This window comes from Triturus cristatus, chromosome 1_1 (assembly GCF_964204655.1).
Source record: "Triturus cristatus chromosome 1_1, aTriCri1.1, whole genome shotgun sequence".
Lineage (NCBI taxonomy): Eukaryota > Metazoa > Chordata > Amphibia > Caudata > Salamandridae > Triturus > Triturus cristatus.
Window position 1 is genome coordinate 26603442 of NC_140579.1, and position 22181 is coordinate 26625622.

The 22181-nt window shown below is 45.2% G+C and overlaps 1 protein-coding gene across 1 annotated transcript in view; it reads left to right on the forward strand.

The window, feature by feature from the left end:
• The window catches only part of LOC146869206 (E3 ubiquitin-protein ligase TRIM39-like), an 86587-nt gene extending 70642 nt beyond the window's left edge, over positions 1-15945 (forward strand). Inside the window, exons 6-7 of the mRNA XM_085643408.1 lie at positions 10221-13823; positions 14044-15945. Of these exons, the coding sequence (XP_085499534.1) occupies positions 10221-10735 (515 nt within the window). The 3' untranslated portion in view covers positions 10736-13823; positions 14044-15945. The remainder of the gene's footprint in view (positions 1-10220; positions 13824-14043) is intronic.
• The last annotated feature ends 6236 nt before the right edge of the window (positions 15946-22181 follow it).

Here is a 22181-nt window from a genome sequence, read left to right on the forward strand (position 1 = left end):
AATGTTTTATGTATCCAATGTTGTTCCGTGTTTCTGGGTGTCACTTCTCTGAACAAGGAGTGCATATATTCAATATCTTTTTTGTTGCAAACCCTTAAAGACTAGTGTGTGTCCCCTGGGCACTGGTATCTCAGTGTTTGTTTCCTTTTTATTTCCAATTTCAATAAAGTTGCATAGAGTTTCAATTGTTTATCGTTTGTTTATTTCATCACGAAATTTCATCATCATTTCAGTGATGCATTGGTTTAACAAGTTCCACGTTCTTACAGATCCCGATGCATTTCGGCTGTGTAGCCTTCGTCAGGGGATTATCTAAGGACAAAAACAATGTGTATGCTAAGCTTAATGACGCCAAGAAGTATTGCCATTTCACTCCGTTCTTCCCCTGCCAGCCAACTTGGATCCATCCAACCTTGCCCTTTGCTTCCTGTTCCTCTGGACTTCTAGCTGGTTGTTCTGGCTGCCTCAAGATCTCCTCAGGCCAACCACGAGCCCCCGGGTCCTTCAGTGGGGCATGGGGGTAGCTCTGCTCCTCCAGGATAATGCAGCAATTGGGCCATACTGTGGTAACCCAGGCAAACTCGTTTCACCCTATTGCAATTTTGGCCACGCCCCCTGAAGTTCACAATGTTGACCCTAGCTCAGGCCCTGTTTGCATTGGAAAAGGGTGACTGGTTAGTGTCGTTTGATTTGCAGAACTTTCATTCATATTCTGATCCTATGGTCCACCAGAAACCGGTTACCAAAGGTGAGTTACTTTTTTGTCATGACATCTATCAACATCACCCAAGTCTGCAGAAAGGTTTTTGATGTCAAGCCAGTCTCCACATCACATTAGCCTACCCTAGGCCATCATCTGACTACTCTGAACGATCAGTAGGACCTCCTTGTTTTGTCATTCCATGGATCTCTTACAAGGGTCTTTGCAGCCTCACCTCCTAGTTTCTTGACAGACTTTGATGTTTCATATTAGAAAGATGGTGTAGACACTGTAAGAACCTGGGTTGCCCAGTGGTGCAAATTATCCCTGTTTCTAGCGCAGGATCGAGTTTTGAAGTGATTTTAGAGAATGCGTATGAAGTGTTAACAGTACCAGCATACAACTTGAATCAACAAACCACTCAGTTAAGTTCCCAGACCAATTTAGAAAAATTAAAGTGTTTTATGATTCAAACTTGGCCAAAGTCACAGTAATTGGATCAGTCCTTGCAAAGTCCCACATGGCTTCACCTTTGCATGGATAGTCAGTTGAAAGTTTCTGCGCACTACTCGCATGCAAGCACTGACTGCTTCATCCCCCTCCAGTGACAGCTGGATCCCCAGCTCCAGGATGCTTCTAACCTTCAGTCAGGCAGAGGGGCGTGTTGAGTCAGTCACCTTGTGCCGGCAGGTACAGTTACCAGCTTCTGTACAAGTATTACATAGCCTTCTCAGCTTCCAGTCCTGTCCTTGGTGTTGACTCCAAGGTTCTGCACCATGCAAGTATGTGGGTCTGGTTGTCTTTCATCTCTGGTCAGAGGTCCAGCTGTGCAGAGTCCTTTGGGGGCCGCAAGGCCTTTGCATGTCTGAGCTCCAGTGACTTAACAGGCCACATGCAGCTTTCTCACCACTTTAGGGGGACTGTGTCCCAATCTCACTGGTGAGAGGCAGTAGAATTATACCTGTGTGAAATCTGACGCTACTCCCTGAAACACCATCCGATATAGCATGGAGCAGTTAGGGGGAACGGCCTTATCCTAATTTCCCCACAGGACATCGTGCAATTGTCTGTGACTTACACTCGAAAGTTACACGAGTAGTGAGTCCGTTTGAAAGCTTTCAAAAGGTTACACCACTAACCCTCAAAAACTGAGCTGCTCTTGTTTAGACCCTTTACATTGATTTTCTTCCCATTGAATAAATGAGTTTACCGACCTGACCACTGTTCTTGGATTTCAGTGGGTAAGAGACTGAAAACCTACATCTCCGCGTTCTGGCATGTCAGTCTTGCTAGTTTGTTGATGGTTCACTTCTGGTGTGGGCTGGCCTCTCCCATTCACACTTTCTTATCTATTCACTGACTTCCAAAGATAATGGGTATTAGCCCTCCTTCTCCCCTGTTAGGATTGCAGATCCTTTTAAGGTCCTGCAAAGAGAATCTGCCCTTATGCAGCTGCGCATTTAGTTGTCCACCTGCAGCCAAGAAACCGAGTACAGTTAAGTTATGCACCATAAAGGAAACGTGCTTTTAGAAATCTGTTGTTTCTCAGTACATTGAGTCAAAATACCAGCAGTGCCTAGCAGAGAAAAGGGACCGGAAGTATGCTAAAAAGTGCACCTAGGAATTCTCCTACTCCTATTCTACCTGCGCCTCCTCTCTATCAAGGTATCTAGATTCTCATCAAATGCCAAGAAAGCATATGCATGATAGATTTCCTCATTCTCCATTGCGATCTTCCCACTCAGATGATAACCCTAATCCTCCTATACTCCAGCATCCTTCACTAGTTCTCCTTAAGGGTCTTCCTAGTGTACATTATGATCACCTTTCATTTTGGCCAGAGGAGCAATAAAATTAAACCTCCCTTTGGAAACTCATCAGATGCAAGCTTCTAAATAATGGCGGTGCTTTATTCCAGAGAGATTCCTAAACCCATGCAACTGCTAGTACCTGGCTCGCTTGATTTAGCAGGGACGTTCCTGATAGTGGCTGTGGTCATGGCTGCACCACCTCACTTACTAAACAAATGCAGGCTACCATGAGTAGCACTCGGAGATCCTAAAGTCAGAACACCAGGCGGACTCACTCGTTCTCTCAGCAGTAAGACATGCTTCGACCCCGGAATCATGGGCACCAGCTGACAGGAAGCTTAAAGAAATGGATATAGTGGGCAAGAAAATGTGTTGTATTGTTGCCATGGGTGTAAAAATGGACAGTGCATCTACTCGCCTTTACTAGGACTGAGAAATATGAGATCAGCAGAGGGGTTTTTCTGAAGACCTGCCTAGACCCAGCATTCTGAGGACGTGGTTTAAAAAGGCCGCCTGGCTTCCAGCCAGATTACCAGCACAGCCACCTAAGCTACTGTTATGGAAGTACTCCACAGTGTTCTTTCTTGTTGCACCTTACAACTCTCAAACCAGATGCGCAACTCAAAATATGCAATCTGCCTTTTTCCGGTTCTTCCCAATTTGGTCAGCATACTGAGAGCTGTTCAGAATAAAGAATTAAGCAACAATGAAGGAGATAGGACAGGAGGCAAAGAAGAAATTCTTAAAATGACAACGGGACATCAACAAAGGGTTCACTCACTTCATTGGTCTTAGCAACAGTAACCGCACCGTTCGAAGGGCCACAGGGATTCTTACCAACCGAGACAAGAAAATATGGAACATGTCCGTGCAGAACCATTCCTCGATTCTTCAGGACAACCTTCCTCAAACAGTCTACAATGACTCCTCTTACCCCAGTTCCCCACCTTCTCTGTTACTCCCTCTATTAGAAGTGGTAAGGAGGTGGTTGCTATACTTCCGCATTTAGAAAAGTTGCAAAACATTCAGACAAGTGGGTGTTGATTGTTATAAGAGATGGTTACTTACTGTGCTTCAAGGAACGTCTTCCATCTATGACACAAGAGTCACCTTTGAAATTCCATTTTGCCAATCTGTGTAAGGAGACCACGTTGTCATTGCATCAGCGAGATATAGAATCAGTCATTTCTACCCGTAGAGGGAAGGCATATACTTTGTAGCTCAAAACACCAGCCCAAAAAAGCCTTTTAGACCCATCTTAGATCTGTTATTAGCCAGCTTCTCCATGCTTGCGTAACATCTTATCTTTCTTCTCTGGCATGAGGACTCTGTGTGCCATGGACCTACTGGATGCTTACTTCCACATTCCAGTCAGGTACAGGTTCTTTTTAGAAGTTTGGGATAAATGTTAGTATGTATAATTGGAAAGAGTGGACTTGGGAGTCTCTGACATCTTGTGTTTTGCAGCATGAATCTTTCTGGATTCACTATGCTGTGCATTATTCCGCGATCTTGTGGTTGGGTCCGGATTCGTAGTCTTTTCTTTGTTTTTTTTTTTTTTTTTTTTTTTTTGTAGCCCAGGTGGGCGTCGACGTACACCATTTGGTGCACCTCCCGTGACGTCGTCGTACTTCCTGCGGAAGTCCCACCTTTGGGGCGCCATCTTCAGATTCTTTTTTCCGCCGTTGGGTCTGGATCGTCATCGGGAAGCTCCAGAATTACACTCGAAGGAAGAAGGAAGAAAAGCGAGTTTCGTCGATAGAAACACTAGAAGATATCAGGAAAGGAAAAGATTTCATCAGGAGCGCGAAGAAAGAAGGACCAGCGCCTTTCTTATTCGACGACCTTGGAGAATGCACGCTCAGGGACCCTGAGCGCAATGGACAAGACGCCATTCAAGTTCTGCCCAAACTGCCACCACAAGTTCGCGCAGAAAGACCAGCATCCGGTCTGCAACCTCTGCCTACCGGTCGATCACCAGAGTATCGACTGCAACGCCTGCTCAGCCTTCGCGCCGAAGACACTCGGGGTGAGAGAGCGGCAGAGAAGGGCCAACGCCAGCATGGATGGCAAGGGGAAGCCCCCGACGCTCTACGCTCTGGGCCTCTCCTCGGACGACGAGGACAACGACGCCGAGACAGCCGAAAACTTCACGGTCGTAGAGACCGACAAGAAAAAAGAAGACGAGGTAAGAGAATCGTCGAGCGCGAAACAGAAAGTACCTCGACAACACGAGGGTGACTCGAGAAAATCTGAGTCAAAGTCCACGAAGGGAGCCCCGGCGCCGAAAACTTCGACGTCCAAAGGGGGAACCACGGACAAGAGGCCGAGCGGATCCTTAGATAAGGACTCCCTGGTGCCGAAAGACGCCGAAAGGCAAGGGTCGTCGAAAGCATCCCATGAAACGGGCCGATCGACGCAGAAAGTCGACGCAAGTTTCATCGAAAAGAACCGCGGTCGACGCCGAAAGCATCTCCGAGATGGAGAAAAAGAAGAGGCGGCTCGAGGCCGAAATGGAGAACATCCTTCAAAGAAAGAAGGAGTTCGCCGCCAGAATGAAGGAATTCAAGATTCCAACGGTTCCATCAGCGGACGTCGAGGAGGTCGAAGACGAGTTCGACGCCGAAGGGCTGACAAGGGAACTCGAAGAGGAAGAAGAGCCCTATTATGAGGGAGAAGCCGAGGAAGAAGACCAACGGTCGTTCTACGAATCGGCGGCATCTACCAGCAACGACGTCGAATGGCACGATCTCGACACCGAAAACCCGGAGGAGCCCGTGGACACGTACCCTTCGAGGCCTTCGCCACCCGACGACATCGGGGTCTACAATATGGTGGTCAGGAGCGCAGCAATGGCCTTCGGCGTCAAACTCGACGAGGAGAAACCGAAAGCCGATTTTCTCGTCGAGACACTGCTCCCCATCCAGACAAGGAGCCAGTTCCTCCCCATGCTACAAAGCGTGATGAATCAGGGGAGAGAAGCCTTCAAGGAACCTGCGACCTGCCGGTCGATCACGCCCAGGACAGAGAAGAAATATAAGCACTCCTCCCTGGACCCCCCTTACATCAAGGGTAGCGTGACCGCGGACTCCATCATAGCCTCCACGGCCAGGAGAAGGGCCAACGTACCAGCAACTTCGGGCCCACCCCCGGATAAGGAGAGCAGGAGGATTGACCTCACAGGAAGAAAGGTCGAGAGGAACGCCGCAATGCACTGGCGCATGGCGAATTCAAATGCACTCCTCAATAGATACCAGCACTGGGATGAGATGGGGGAGTTAGTAAAGCACCTCCCCGAAGAATACCGGCAGAGAGCCTCTCACCTGATAGATGAAGGCAAAAACATCGCCAACTCCTGTATAAAGACGGCGTTGGATGGGGCAGAGACTTCAGCAAGACTCATGGCCATAGGGGTCACAGAGAGGAGGCATGCATGGCTAAGAATCTCGGGATTCAAACCGGAAGTGCAGAACAACATCCTTGGCACCCCCTTCAATGGAGAGACACTGTTCGGAGCAACAGTGGACGACAAGCTCACCCAGCTGAAAAAGGAAAACGAGACGGCGAGGTCCATGGGGGCCCTACAGCTGAGGGGAATGAGGCGAGGAAATCCCTCGAAGACCCTACGGTAGGGGAGGAAGCCAGCAGGGGACGTCGCACCAGGCGTTCCAACAAAGTCAGCAGGGTGAAGGTCACGGACAAGGCCAGCAGAAGCAAAACTGGCAATATCAACCTCGGGGCCAGTCCTTTCGCGGGAGAGGGAACGGACGTGGTCAAAGGAGGAGAGGGGGCGAACAGCCCTCGACGAAGTGACTCAGCACGCAAGAGGACGCCTACCCTCCTCAGGACCCCAAGGGTGAGGCGCAAAAAAGTGTCATCGGGGGGAAGAGAAAATTCAAAAGCCTACGAGCATACAACACCAGTAGGCGGAAGACTGAGGTTCTACCTTCAGGAGTGGCGGCGTATAACCACAGACAAGTGGATACGGAACGTTGTGCAGTACGGGTACTGCGTAGATTTGGAGAAAAGACCTCCAAACAGGAAACCAAGGGGAAGACTGAGATCGGCACAAGAACTGGCAATACTCAGAGAAGAAACGCGGAAACTCCTGCAAAAGGGAGCCATAGAGACAGTGCCGTTCAGAGAACGCAACAAAGGGGTCTACTCAAACTACTTCGTGGTTCCGAAGGTAGACGGAGACCTCAGACCCATACTAGACCTCCGTTACCTAAACAAGTTCATCAGAACGCAAAGGTTCAAAATGACTTCACTGCAGGAGGTTCTGCCACAGATAAGACAAGGGGACTACATGGTCACCGTGGACCTCAAGGATGCCTATCTTCACATCCCAATAAACAGAAGGCACAAGGGCCTTCTAAGATTCAACATCGAACAAGAACACTACCAGTTCACGACCCTGGCCTTCGGATTAAAATCAGCACCAAGGGTCTTTACAAAATGCCTGTCGGCGGTAGCGGCGCACCTACGAAGGCAGGGAATACATGTCTACCCCTACTTGGACGACTGGCTGGTCAAGTCAAACTCGCGCGGAAAGTGCGAGAGGCACGCAAAACGCGTAACAGACACCCTCACAAATCTGGGATTCTCGATCCACTGGGGAAAATCGTCGATGAAACCGGAGCAGGTAAAGATTTTCCTGGGGGCAAAGATCAATTCCCGCAACAGTACAGTAGTGCCCAGCGAGAGGAGGACAGAGGCTCTACTGAAGGAGGCGAAGCTCTACCAGAAGGGGCGAGCTCTGACAGTGATGGCTGTGAGCAAGATGATTGGGATGATGGCGTCCTGTATCCAGCTGGTGCCGAATGTACGCCTGCACATGAGACCATTCCAGGAATGGCTACAACAACAATGGTCACAAGCAAACGGAAGTTGGGAGGATCTAGTGGTTGTGACGCACGCAGTGCAGGAGGAGATAACTTGGTGGAACAGAGACAACATAACAGCAGGGAGAAGCCTGACGCCACCAATCCCAACAGTGACCATTACCACGGACGCATCGCAGAAGGGATGGGGAGCGCACATGGACAGCCTCAGAGTGAGGGGTCTATGGGCCCCAGCAGATGCGGTCCGCCACATCAACTACCTCGAGTTGAAAACAGTCCTGCTAGCCCTGAAGGCATTCCAGAGGCACCTGTTCAACAAGAGGGTGTTGGTCCAAACAGACAACACCACGGCGATGTTCTACATCAACAAACAAGGGGGGACACAGTCGTTCCCGCTCTCAGCCCTAGCTCAGGAGATTTGGAGATGGGCCATACCTCTCAGGATAGATCTACTGGCAGTTCACCTACCGGGGAAGGACAATGTGGAGGCAGACTGGCTAAGCAGGCAGACCTCAGCATCACACGAGTGGGAGCTCAATGGCCAGGAAACGGAGAAACTCTTCCGGAGATGGGGGACTCCCACAATAGACCTTTTTGCAACACGCCACAATGCAAAATGCCAAAGCTTCGCGTCCAGGCAACCAGATCAGCAATCCAAGGGAAATGCCCTATGGATAAGCTGGTCGAGGACATTTGCCTACGCCTTTCCACCGATACCCCTGTTGCACAGAGTGCTCGACAAGTGCAGAGCCAGCAACATGACCCTGATCCTGGTGGCTCCGCAGTGGGCGAGGCAGACATGGTTCTCACAAATTCAGGAAATGGCAAAAGGCGACCCATACAGGTTCGAGAGCAGGAAGGACCTGCTCTCAATGCAAAACGGAGAGGTCCTGCACCCAGAGCCAGAGACCCTCAACCTGGCGGCATGGCTCCTGAAGACCTAGAGTTCGCACACCTAAGATTGCCGCCGAGCACGATGCGAGTGCTACGGGAGGCGAGGAAACCAACTACACGAAAATGCTACAGCGCAAAATGGAAGAGGTTCACTGTGTGGTGCCGGAAGAAGGGCCTGCAAAACAGAATGACAAGAGACTCAACAGTACTGAGGTACCTCACACACCTTCTAAAGAGTAACCTCTGCTCGAGCTCACTAAGGGTACACCTAGCGGCCATCGTGGCATACACCAGAGGTGAAAAAGGTGGAAGTTTCTTCAGCTCGCAGGTGGTGAGGAGATTCATGGAGGGAGCCAAAAGGATGGCCCCCCCGAAAAGGTTGCCGCCGCCGGCATGGAATCTGAATGTGGTCCTGACGGAGCTCATGAAGGCACCGTTTGAACCCATTCACAAGGCCACACTGCAAATGCTGACTATGAAAACAGCCTTTCTGGTGGCCATAACCTCACTACGCAGGGTGAGCGAGCTTCAAGCACTAACGCTGCAGGAACCCTACATTCAAATTCACAAAGATAGAATAGTCCTGAGAACGGACCCACACTTCATGCCCAAGGTAGTGTCGGCGTTCCACATAAATCAGACTATCCAGATACCAAGTTTCTTCCAAAACCCGACTACAAAAGCAGAAAAGGCACTGCACACCCTCGATGCCAGAAGAGCGGTGATGCACTACATTGAGAGAACCAAGGAACTCAGGAAGTCGAAACAGCTGTTTGTGTCCTTTGCTACTAGCTTCATGGGTAGACCAGTGACTAAGGGCACCATCGCAAGGTGGATTGCCCTCACTATTCAATTCTGCCACAAACAGGCTGGACAGGAGCTAGCGGAGGGGCCGCAGGCTCACTCCACAAGGAAGAAAGGGGCCACCGTGGCCTTCCTGGCGAACACGCCCATCCAGGACATATGCCTCGCGGCAACTTGGGCATCTGTGCACACGTTCACGAAACACTACTGCGTGGACATTCAGATGAACAAGGAAGCACAGGTTGGACAGAAGGTGCTTCAGCACATTTTCAACGACCAACGCTCATCTACCACCCAGCCGCCACAGAACTAGGAAAACCGCTACAAAATCGATGCACAGCATAGTGAATCCAGAAAGATTCACGCTGCAAAACGAATAGTTTCTTACCTGTCGGTGTAGTTTTGCAGCTTGAAGATCTTTCTGGATTCACTAGCGAACCCACCCACCTCCGCCAGGAAGATGAGGCTGGAGGAAGAGGGGGTAAAATGGAAAAGATCAAAGAAATACAAACATACAGATAAAGGGACAAGAAGGATTAATCAATCGCCTAGGGTTAAAGAAAAAAAAAAAAAAAAGAAAGGAAAAAAGAACCCGAAGATGGCGCCCCAAAGGAGGGACTTCCGCAGGAAGTACGACGACGTCACGGGAGGTGCACCAAATGGTGTACGTCGACGCCCACCTGGGCTACAAAAAAAAACAAAAAAAAAAAACAAAGTTAAGACTACGAATCCGGACCCAACCACAAGATCGCGGAATAATGCACAGCATAGTGAATCCAGAAAGATCTTCAAGCTGCAAAACTACACCGACAGGTAAGAAACTATTCGTTCTCTAGTTGGTCACCGTGAAACCTGCCTAGAGTCTTGCTGATAGCGGAGATAGCCTTGCTCTGGGCGAGTGGATGGATGCTTGTGTAGGTAATTGTAGCAATCCCATACCTAATGGACCCTTGCAGTTGGAGACCTTTTATCTCTCTGTCCCATGTGGCTTGTACTTGGTCGCCTTAGAAGCCTCATGGTCCAGAATAGAAGTGCTTTGAAAACAATCTAATTCGATGAACACTGCAATTTATAGTTACATAGAACATGCATAGTGGTTTGAAATAAATGTGACTATTTTGTGTTGCAGATACTGTCTAGTAATCTTTTGTTTTCTATTAAATCTAGTGTCCTTTACCTTGGATCAGAAAACAGCAAGTCCACAGCTCGTCATTGCCCGAGATCGTAGAAGCGTGAAGTATATAGAAACTCCACAAACCTTACCCAACAACCCAGAGCGATTTAATGCAAAGCCTTGTGTTTTGGGATCACGTGGGTTTACTACGGGGAGACATTACTGGGAAGTGAATGTTGGTGGCGGCATCTACTGGACGGTGGGAGTGGCCAGACAGTCTATCAGGCGAAAAGGACCTTTTAGAATTACACCCCTTGAGGGCATCTGGGCAGTGGGGCTGCTAGGTTTGTATGTTGATCAGTACTGGGCGTTCACGTGCCCGGATACTGCGCTCGCTGTCGGTGAAAACCCTCAACGGATCGGGGTGTATCTGGATTATGAACAGGGTCTGCTGTCCTTTTACAATGCTGGCAGCATGGAGCACCTGTTCACCTTCACCTGCAACTTTGACGAGATGGTTTTGCCTTTCTTCTGTGTTGGTGCTTTAGGAACTGAGATTCAGCTGTGACCCCCTTGCCTGTAAAATGTCACTGAGGTTATAGCTGCCAATAATATTCAACTAGTTTTAAGTTCTAATCCAACATATGTTTGTGTTTCTGATTGTTTTTATGAATGATTTGAACGGTATGCAAATTTCCTTATCCTGAATATCGAATTGAAAACCATTCTGATGTCACTCAAAAGGGTAACTTTGTTAATATTACTGTTGATTATCACCTCTTGTATAGCACACAATTAAGTACTTTATAAGTTACTTGAAGGCGCAAAGGTTCATTATTGTTCCATGGCATGCAGGTGGTGGTCTAAACACGCCTCCTTTGAACGTTCTGTAAACTAAGCCAGAGAACATTTTTAGCCAGAGAACATTTTTTATTATAAACAAATGAGATACTGATGTACATTTTGAAAAGTAAAAAACAAAAAAAAGCCCCAGTGTTCTGCCCCCATTTGCACACTCCCTGTAAATATGGGTCTGTTCCTGAGTTTAGCTGCTGGTGTTGATGGTGACAGCCTCACCCCGCTGCGTGGCTTCAGCCAGGTGGCTGGGTCACCTTTGGAGACGGGTAGAAAGATTAACTGTATGCTCCATTCTGGTGCAAACAAACGACTTTCAAGCAGAAGAGTATGTAGCCGGCTACTTGTTTGTTGCGAGAATATGTTCAGCATAAGGTTTGCCTGCAGTGCACAGCACAGACGTCTGTTGCCTGCTCCCCCTCCAGCGGATCTGCTTTTGGCCGCATCTGCACCACTTGACCTTCTGGAGGTTGTTCCAGCACGTCCAGTATTCCAGAGGCTCCTAAGAGAAGAGCACTGAGCGGTACAAGAGGTGACACTGGGAGCGAAGGGTAGAAAGAGGCAAAAGCAGGGCGCTGGGGCTCGCTTCATACCTCTTTTGCATCGTGTGCCATGCTCATTGCCTGGCATTTACCACTAGCTCCCCAGATGACTCCGCCATCTGCTGGTGCACAATAAATGGCCTGTGTGGCAACAAAAGGGGTTTCTTGCTAAAGTCTTCAGAGATTTAGAAAGCGGGTGAGGCGTTTTCTAAACCAATTTAATTACAGGGCTTATTTAACGTAAAGGAGCAGTTTACTTTAGGGGGGACCTCATCGAACCCTTTTTCTGGCTTTCACCAAAGGAGAGGTTTGTTGCATTAAAGCAGGTGTGAATGAACCTCATTGTTTACAGGCACAAGCTAGGAGAGGTGGACTTTCCTGTCGGGGTTCAAATATAGAACATTTCCTTTTTTGATTCCGAATACATTTTATTGTTTTTTCTGAATGAACAGCACAAGAAGCGGTGGGAGATAAAAATAACTGCCGGTGATGAGCGTAGTTTACAATTCAGTTGATAATGAAAAGAACCAGTTATACCTGGACATCGCTCGGAGCAAAAAAGAAAAGGTTCAGATAATACCTGAGCCTGTCTAGTGTACCACCAACATGTGAAAGTAAATGTACTTAACTCGGAGGAATGTCTTCTGTATTTTAAAATAGAAAATGGTATTTCTAACTTTTTTGTGACTGTTACGCCATAGCACCTTAGGTGCCAAACTCTGCTGCATTCCTTGATTTAAATGGACTCTCAGGTAGCATTTAATCTGGAAGTTTGGAACCAGTTATGTCTAATTTATATTTCAGAAATGTAGCTCATGATGCACCTTATTTTCTTAAACATTGAGGGAGCTGCTGAGGGCATTTTGTGATTCTAAAATGCACTTATGTTGCATTCCTTCTGTTCTGTGCCACTCATGTTTACACCATAACCCAGTGGATTGCAGAGGACGTCTCCCTGGATATTCACCTGTGAGGGAGCCAGAGGTGAATGCATGGGCTGCAAGAGGGAATACCCAGACCTTTAAGTTGAAAAACCTAGACCTTAAAACTATTGCCTGCATGCATTTGGAAGGAGAATATATTTGTTTTTCTAATGAACGGGTCAGTGCCTATGGATGAAGGGGATGGTTGTGCTCCAGGTACAAATCACAAAAGCACAGCGAAGCGGAGTTAATAGCAGAATGCCATTTAAAACGAAAATGGGACCCGGGTGACAGGGCCCCTGCATTCGGGAGGGTATGGCAGGGAAGGCACACAAAATGTGAAAATGCACGAGTATTTTTCGAACTACTAATAACTTGGGGGATAAACTACATGTGCTGTATAGGTGGTGTACAAAGTTTAAATAAATATAAAGATATATATATATTTTTAATTGTTGCCAGTTTATTTTTAGCTGTAGGATTTGAATTCTAAATTACCCAGAGAAAATTATTTTGTTGTAAATTTAACTCTGGTAAAATTGTGCGAAGATAACAAACCTTTAACTCATGGCAACTTTTATACTCCTAAGGAATATGCTATAATAATTCTTAAACCCTTTTCTTGCAAAAGTGTGTACTGCTCATATACAAATAATATTGGAGATTTGGAATTTGAAATATATAAGGGTCCCTGACTAAAATCAAAGAATGAAGAGTTTCAAGATGTAGGGTGTGGACTCTAGGTAGGTATGCTGCTTTCAAACCAAAGTCAGATTGTTGATTTCATATCTACGCAGATTGATCCCCTATTGAACGAGAAGGAATGTAATATTTGTAGCGTGTGCGGCTGTCGATACACATACTCTTGCCATCTAGTGTTGGGCTTAGACTTTTGTGACTTGTTTTTATCTGAGTCACGAGGTCCTGTGGCTCAACCTCTGGTAAGTAATGTGCATGGTCATCGGCTCATTCTTTTTTAGATTGTTTTTCTCCGCCATCGAGCTTGGGCACATCCGTCAAAGTTTGTCCTCGACGTACCCTTTCAAGGCCTTTTAGGCTAGGAGAAGAAAGTATCGTAGCCTACAACGACTCCAAAGATTCATCGGTCACTCAACGCCTTCTACCCACATTAGAGTATGGTCCGGGAGGCGTGATGAAGCAGCCTTCATTCTGAAGGAGCCCTCAGTGTAACGCCAAAAACCTGCATAATGATCATCACGTAGTAGGGAATTTGTCTCCTCCCCTGAAAACAGCAAATAGGACTATGCAGGATGTTAATAGTTTGTCAAAAAAGACTTTTCGAGACCAGTGACCTTGGCGCCTTGCCCACAATATAGTGGTTACCGCAGAGCTCACGATATCGGAATGGAAGGAGGTTATCGGTGCGAAGGATGATTATGGAACCAAGAATGCAGGTAGTCTGCACTAAATCGGATCCAGAGACTCCGAAGAAAAGACCACTCCAAGGGCTGTGAGTACACATGTCCCTAAATGCAAGCCACGTCTGGAGGACATGCCAGAGCTATGCCCTCGAGTGTTTCAGCCTAGCAACCCAGTTCGGCACCCAGGTCTTGGTGCTCAGCAACCAAGTGTTTCTGGTCAACACCGTGACAGGGCTTCGAAGACAAGAAAGGACAAGGCACCCATCGATCGTGATCATGCTCTTAGCTATAAAAACCAACTACGATTTCGAGCCATCAAAGACTTCCCCTTGCCATGTTGCAGCCATGCAGCAGCAGCACCAAAAACCTTGGGGCCAATTGGGATGGTGGCCGGACTTTCGTCCGCCCGCCACCCTAGCGGTGCTGGGACCGGCCGCCAGTGGTGAAATTCAAACGCTCATCCTGCAAGAACCTTTTTTCCAAATACATCAAGGTAGTCCTTAGGACTAATCCAAAATATTTACCTAAACTATTATCTTCTTTTCACTTAAATCAAATTGAACTACCGTTTTTCTTTCCTAATCTAAACCCCGTAGTAGAGACAGTGCTTCACACACTAGATTTTAAGAGTCATTATACTACATTTAATAGAACTTTGGGTCTGATTTAGATTTGGACAGATGGGTTAACCCATCACAATGGTGATGGATTACTTGTCCACCGAAATATAAATCCCATGATATACTATGTTGTGATGGAGTAACCCAATTGCTGGGATCTACATCAGGCCCTAACTCTGTCAAAAATACTATTGTTTGTGTCTTTCTCCAACCCCAGAAATTGTTCCACAATATCTAAAGCAGGTTTTGCTAGAAGGACAATTAAATGTATTCAAACATGCTACGTCCAAAAGGACATTACCAATCCCACCACAACCGAATTCACTAGGAAAACAGATGCACCTATGGCTTTATTTGGTACCATTCCTTTAGGCTGACATCTGCAAGGCAGCTACATGGTCAACTCCACACACACATTTACCAAACACTATTGTGTGGATGTCCTTGCACGTTGGACAAGCAGCGCTCTGATTCGGTTTCAAACATCTACTGACTAGCCACCACAAGGAGAAAACTGCTTAACAATCTAGTCAGAGCATGTGTATCTACAGCCACGCATGCTTCGAATGGATTATGTTGCTTACCCTGTAAGCATCATTTGTTGCATGGAGTGCTGTAGACTCAGATGCATCCCTTCACCTCGCCTGAAGCCCTTGGGTGTTACAGATACAGATTTTGTACTGGAAAAATATATTCACTTTCTGTGCTTTTACCTTACTCGGTCATCATTATGAACTGCTTCTAGCTCCACTCACATGTATCGATGTGCAAAAAACAATCCAAAGTTGGGACCCATGACCATGCGCTTTACCAGAGGAGTAGTCGCAGGACCTCGTGACTTCGAAAGACTTTTTGAAAGTTGCAAACACCTGAGTCCAACACTAGGTGGCAGGAGTATACAGAGCATGTGAATCTACAGCACTGCATGCAACAAATAGATATGCACAGGATAAGTAACATAACCCTTTTGCCACCTCTAGAGCCAGTCTAGAGTGCACATTATTGCTTGGAACTATATTTTGTCTAAAGCTATTCGATCCTGTCATATCCTTGGTGTTACTTGAATACTTTAGGTACTTTATTAAATTGTTATTTGTGTCATAGCTGCTACAACTCTGAACTGTATTTTAAAGATTTTATCTAGCATGTTAAAGCCAGCATATCAAAATTTGTACAAAATACCCGATTGATTTAGTTTTTTGTCATTTTTGTTCTCAATATATAGTAAATGCTTTTTCTTCTTGTCTTTTTTCAATCACATGTTTTAAATGGAATTTTGAGCATTTTACCTATTAATGCATTAGGCCCTCTTCTTCCAAGAACTTTGAAATGTATTGTCAGTTTAGTGTACTTGCTGCCATGGCCATCTCAATGTATTTTCTTACTCAATTTGAAAAGAAAATCCTAGATGCATTTTGCTTTTTCAGTTGTTTCAAATAAAGCAACCATAATTGTTCATGTTGTCATTGCATATATTATGAAACGTATAGTGAACTGCAGTATCTTTTTTGGTCAATGTCCTCAAGTGGGCTGCAATAACTCAGTGTGCTAAACAAAAGTGAAGTATAGACTTTAAGAAATGGATGGAAAGAGACAGCGTGGTGGTTTCACTGTAAAGAAAGTTGTGGTTTAATGGAATGGTTGTTACAGCAGAAACCACTGCTTGTAGACCGCTTTCTCTGTTGAACGTATGGAAAGGTAGAGATTAAGGTGCTCATTAGGATAACGGGCGGATCGCCACCGCCCGTATGGTGGTGGCGATCCGCCCGCCAAAAACCTCCGCCTGCTGCAAATTTCCCCCCGCCACATTACCATGGAAGGAGGGGACCCCGGTGGACGGAAAGACCGTCCGCCAATTTTCTGCCGGTAGGCAATCCACCTGATTGCCTACCGGGCGGAAAAGCAGTTTATATGGTGACGGTGTCTGGTAGACACCGCCATCCATATTACTATGCAGGCGGGGTGTTGCCGCCACGGAAAGGCAGGCGGTTTTTGCCATTGGGGGCCCGTAGCGGGCCCTCAGGGAATCTAGGGGGTGGTGGGTGCACATGGGGGGTACCTATGGTACCCCCCTGCCTTTTAATGGACAACGTGGCAAGCACCGCGCAGTGCCTGTCACGTTGTGCATTGAAACGCACAACCTGCCTTTGTGGCATTGCGGTGGGCGGTGCTCTCTGCACCGCCGGCCGCAATGTTGCAGATGCGCCATGTGCCCGCCAGTGTGGCGGGCGCATACTAATCGGGAGGGCGGTCCAGTTTCCCGAGGATATGGCGGGCGGACAAAGTCCGCCCGCCATACTAATGGGGTCCTATGTATCTGTGGAATTTCTTACACAGCAAAGCCGTCAATTACCACTCAATGCAAAATGGGATGATGGAAGCCTTCGCTTTACACTATTCCTCGCCATGTGTTTCGTATAGCTTGAATCACAGTCTCTGAATCCCAGTGACATTCATTTCATGCTTCCAACAAATCCACATGGTTTGCAATACAATTTTTTTTCACTGTTTAGGTTCTGTATTACATGCACATGTAATTTCTTTCCATCAGTGAAGTACTTCACATGATGGTTAGCCTCTTAAAGGCAGACTGTTAAATTACCTAGGAGCTTGCAGTTGACCAACAAACCTGCAATAAGCAGATCTTAAGCACCGTCCTGAAAGGATGGTGCAAGATTTTTTGGCCATTGATTATGATGGTTGTGTCCTCCTGAAGGAAATATAGTCTATTGCACAGCGTTCCAAACTTTTCATGTTGGTGACACACCTTTTAGACAATCTCCACCTAGTGACACGGTAATGCGAGCGAAGCCTGAACCACTTAAGGGGGCTTCTGGGGGGCTCTCACCATGAAAATTTTGAAACGATAGTGTGCAAATGGTGCATTTTCAACCAAATTTGAGAAAGCAGGAAGGTTAATAAAGCAATTGTGAATCTGTTCTAACCAAGACAGTTACTGGTAAAACTGGGTGTAAGCAAGGTTAGGTTTGTGCCTGAAACAAGAATATAATGATGCACAGATTGACACATGCCCCAGGGATTTACGGCACAAAAAGGGTGGATACACGCACTGCCAACCCTTTTAACCATGCACAAAGTCCGCCTGCTGCCTTGCTGAATATGAGTTATACAAAAATCCGTATAGGAAGGGGGAATTGTGAGTGGTAAAACAATCATTCAACTTATCAGCCGGTCTCTGTGCATTGAACTCAGGTGGGACCGCTTTCCTCAGCGCATCGTGCCAAAAGGCAACAGAAAATAAGACGAGTCATATGTTTTTCCATTCAGCACTTTGAGGTAAAATTAACTGCATATTAGAGAAAAGGACAAATACATATATGTCATAGAAATTGTAAATATCAAAATGTATGGGGACACAACATATCTCACGGAAACCTTTCATTGATTTTGTTTAAAAAAATATGATTTGTCATATAACACACATACATTTCAAAAACATGTTATCCTTTATGAGTAACAACATGTAAATATGTGCAAGAATGACAAGGTTTGAATGAAAACAGCATTTGCTATTTTATTGAGTTGAATGAGGTGATAGGATGAACACAGCTGGTCAATATTTGGTGGAATATTAGATAAAGACACTCGCATTTCATCATTAAGCATTTTCAAGCTTCCACATTTCAGTGTCCTGTTTAATTTCAGCTAATTCTTCTTCAGAAAGTGAAAAGTCCCAGTTGCAGTTGAAAAATGTATTTCTTATGCAATCATCATTTTTGGATTTCAAGGTTTGTGAAGTAATGATGAAGGTTCTCTCCGAGCAATGTTAAATGGTCAACAATCAGCGGGCTGATATCACATTTCAGCGGGCACTCAGCAGCTTTGGAGAACATTTCAAAATTTCCTTCTTTCACTTTGCTTTTCCAAATTGCTCTTTTGTCTCTCATAGCACAAGAATTACAAAATTGGAATAAAAACAACAGCACTTGTCTTACTATTTTAATGAGATATGAGGCTGATCGGATGAACACAGCTGGTCAATATTTGGTTGAATATTAGATAGACACTCGCATTTCATCATCAAGCATTTTCAAGCTTCCACGTTTCAGTGTCTTTAAGTTTGTCATCGTTGAAAAGGATACTTCACAAATGCATGTAGTAGAAAACTGCAAGATAATTTTTAACGCTTTTGTACCTATGTTTGGATGCATTTTTGTAACACGAATCCAAAAGCTGTCTAAATCACCCTCTGCATGCATCATGAACATACTTCGATCATTTTTTTTTTCAGCTAATTCTTCTTGAGTTAGTGAAAAGTTCCCAGTTGCAGTTGAAAGAAATGGATTTCTGATCCAATCATAGTCTTGAATTTCAACATTTGGGAAGTAATGATAAATTTTCTCTCTGAGCAATGTTAATTAGTCAACAATCAGCGGGCTGATATCACATTTCAGCTGGCACTCATCTGTTTTGGAAAACATTACAAAACTGCCTTCTTTCACTTTCCTTTCCCAAATTTTTATTTTGTCTCTCAAAGCACAAATTTAATCTACTGCTGTTAAGATATTTTCTCCTTTTCCTTGCATACTGGTGTTAATTTTATTCAATTGCTCAAATATGTCAGCAAGATATGCCAATTTTGTGCACCAAAGTTTGTTTTGAATTAGACCGCAGAATTCGTGCTGCTGATTGTCCTCAAAAAGTTTAAGCAGCATTTCCAGCAATTCGTATACACGACAAGGCACGTGACCTCTTGAGAGCCAACGAACGTCTGTGTGCAGAAGGAGCTTTTTAAACCTTAACCCCATTTGTTCACAAATATGAGCAAATATTCTTGATTTAAGAGGTCGGCTTTTAATGTAATTGACCATTTGAATCACTTTGTTCATAACTTCCCCTAATTCATTCCCAATGGTTTGCGCGACTAGTGCCTCGCGATGTAAAAAGCAATGAGTAAATATGATATTTTCATTTTCTTTCTTTGCTAAAGCTATAAAACCTTTTGTTGAGCCAACCATTGAGGGTGCACCATCCGTGCATATCCCGACACAGTTTAACCGGCGCAAATTATTTTCCTTCATGAAGCAATCCAAAGTTCTCAATGGAAGTTCTAAGCAACACAGGAATTGCTCAATAAATTTGTCAGTATGAATGAAACGTATAAAAACAAGTAATTGAGTTAACCCACTGACATCTGTTGATTTGTCTAGTTGCAATGTAAAAATCATACTGTCGTCTTGAAAAATATCCTTCATTTGCAGCTTAACGTTAGCAGACATATCTTGAATCCGTCTTCCAATTGTGTTAAAGGGATTTAACAAAGGGATTTTATTGACTTCAATCTCAAATTCTGGCCCAAACATTGTTCGAACAATAGCACAGCAAGATTGCCTTATGGTGGTTTCGGCAACAGTGTGTGGTTCCTTGTTTTTGGCAATTATTTGAGCAACCAAGTGACTTGCCTTTTGAGCTTTCTCCGATGTCTTCATTCTCTTTGTGAATGCTGCAGACTGCTTCCTTATAGATTTTGCAAGCTCAATAAAGTATTCTACTGGTTTTTCTGACAAATGGCTGTGTTTTGTGGTAAAATGGCGTTGTAATTTATTTGGTACCATACTTTAATTTGCAAGTATTTCCCCACAAACTAAACACTGGGGACAAGGATGGGTTTCATTATCAGAAAATGTGAACCCCAGTTTCATATAAGCTTTATTATTTAAACTGGGATTGGCGATTTTCCCTTTACACTTCTTACGTGCTGAGACAGACCGTTCAGTTTTTTCTTGGGTACTTTGCTCAATAGCTGCTACATTTTGTTCTTTGCAAACGTCATCGTCACCAGCTTTTCGCTTCCGAATTATAAACTTATCCATTTTGAGTTTGTTTGCCTTCCGGTGGAAAATGAAGAAATGTGGAAATCTAGAGATAGGAAGAACATGAGATACGAAGTTTAACAATCTTGCGCCTCGCTTACAGTCTTCATTCTCTCCAGTAACATTTCAGGATTTGAGTAGTAGATAATCATGTGAAATCAGAGCTCGGAGCATAAGGTGGGACAGAAGTAATAACTGCATTGACGCTGGCTCTGGCAGACTCAGGGTTCCAAGTGAGCTGTCCAGAACCCACAATTATATTCCATCCTTTATCAGAAGGCCCTTACATTTCCATGCCATGGTCTTCCCCGCCAAACTAGATAGCTTACTTTCCTAAAACACAAATCAATGTCTCATTTTTAATCTACTTATTTGAACTGGAACCAATCAAGAGATAATCACATAAACAACCACATATTGCTCTGCTATGACACTGAAGCCTTTTTGACTGGATCAGAGACAGGCAGCCTGAATGAGGCACGCGGAAAACATGCCATTGAAGGTGGAAACACCACGCCAACATTGCCTCAGGGAAATTCTAATTAAGTTGGAGGACCACGTTTCTGAAACCTCTAAAATGGTTGGGAAATCAAACTGTTGCCCAAGCTGTGTTGAAAATAATGGCTGACATATTTCAAGAATCTAGTTCTAATCCAGTCAATCAAATCACAGGATTTAAGATTAGCCTATAAAACAATAAAGCAAACACAAGGAGATGGTGGGCGGAGCGCTGAAACTTTACAGACACTCACCCCCAGTCACAGATCTGGGTTGAATCCATCATCATTCTTTAGTTCACTTCACCACCTCAGTGAAGATCCAGCTATATGGCAATAAATTTACACTGGAAGAGTAAGCAGTAAACACAGAACTGGAATCTCAACCAATTTTGAAAGTCAGAAATATAAACAAAGCATTTACTTAACAGCAAAAAAAAAAAAACAACCAGAGTGCAACACTATCTTGATGGCTATCTGAACAACTCTAGTTTTACAGTTATATTCACAGACATCTCAATCCAGCATTTAGTAAGGCTCAAGTGCGCAGCTTTAAAAATGAATGTCTAGATTAGAATTAGAGAAGCCGAACTGAGGCAGCTTGCTTCTGTGACTACACTCCCAGACCACAAACAATGCCTGCATTCCGCGAAGGTAAATTTGACCCCAGCTGTTAGTCGAGCCCTCAGTAATTAGAAGGCGTGTATCTCATGTATGAAGAATGTTTATGAGCTCGTATGGGGGTCGGACACGCTTGAAATGTGAGGAATATGGATGGGCGTACCCATAAAAATGAGCTCCATCTATGACAAATAGCAAAGATTGTCTGGCTGCGCAGGCAGCTTGAAATGAAGAACCAAACATCCGTCCTGTAACTTCAAATTACCCTCATGTCTTCTCTGGCCAAAGAAAAAAGGTGGCTGTTTGTTTATGGCACATGGTCTAGAAAACAGAGCTACAGTCGCGACTCCCTCACCTAATGTATATTTAACAGAAAAGAAGCGTGCTCTTCTTAAAAGGTGTAAGGTTCGGCTATCAGCAGAGACCCAGTGGAAGAGTGCAGTATAAGTATAAGAGTAAGACCCCGCACCACACCCTTGCCAGGCGCACCTGGGCATTGGAATAACATTATTCAGTGATGACAAGAATCGAACTGAAGCATGTCATTAGTGAGAGTAGCACAAGTGCTGATATTGCATCCCATGTTGGATACTTCTGTGTAGAGGACGACAGAGATTCGAAGGACACCCTGTTCAGTTATGAAGGCTGTCTCTATGGTTTTGGTAAGGGCATCATAAAGATGAAAGTGTCTCCATAATATGAGGTGAGACTGGAGGGTTTGGTGTCTCGGGGACTGATGG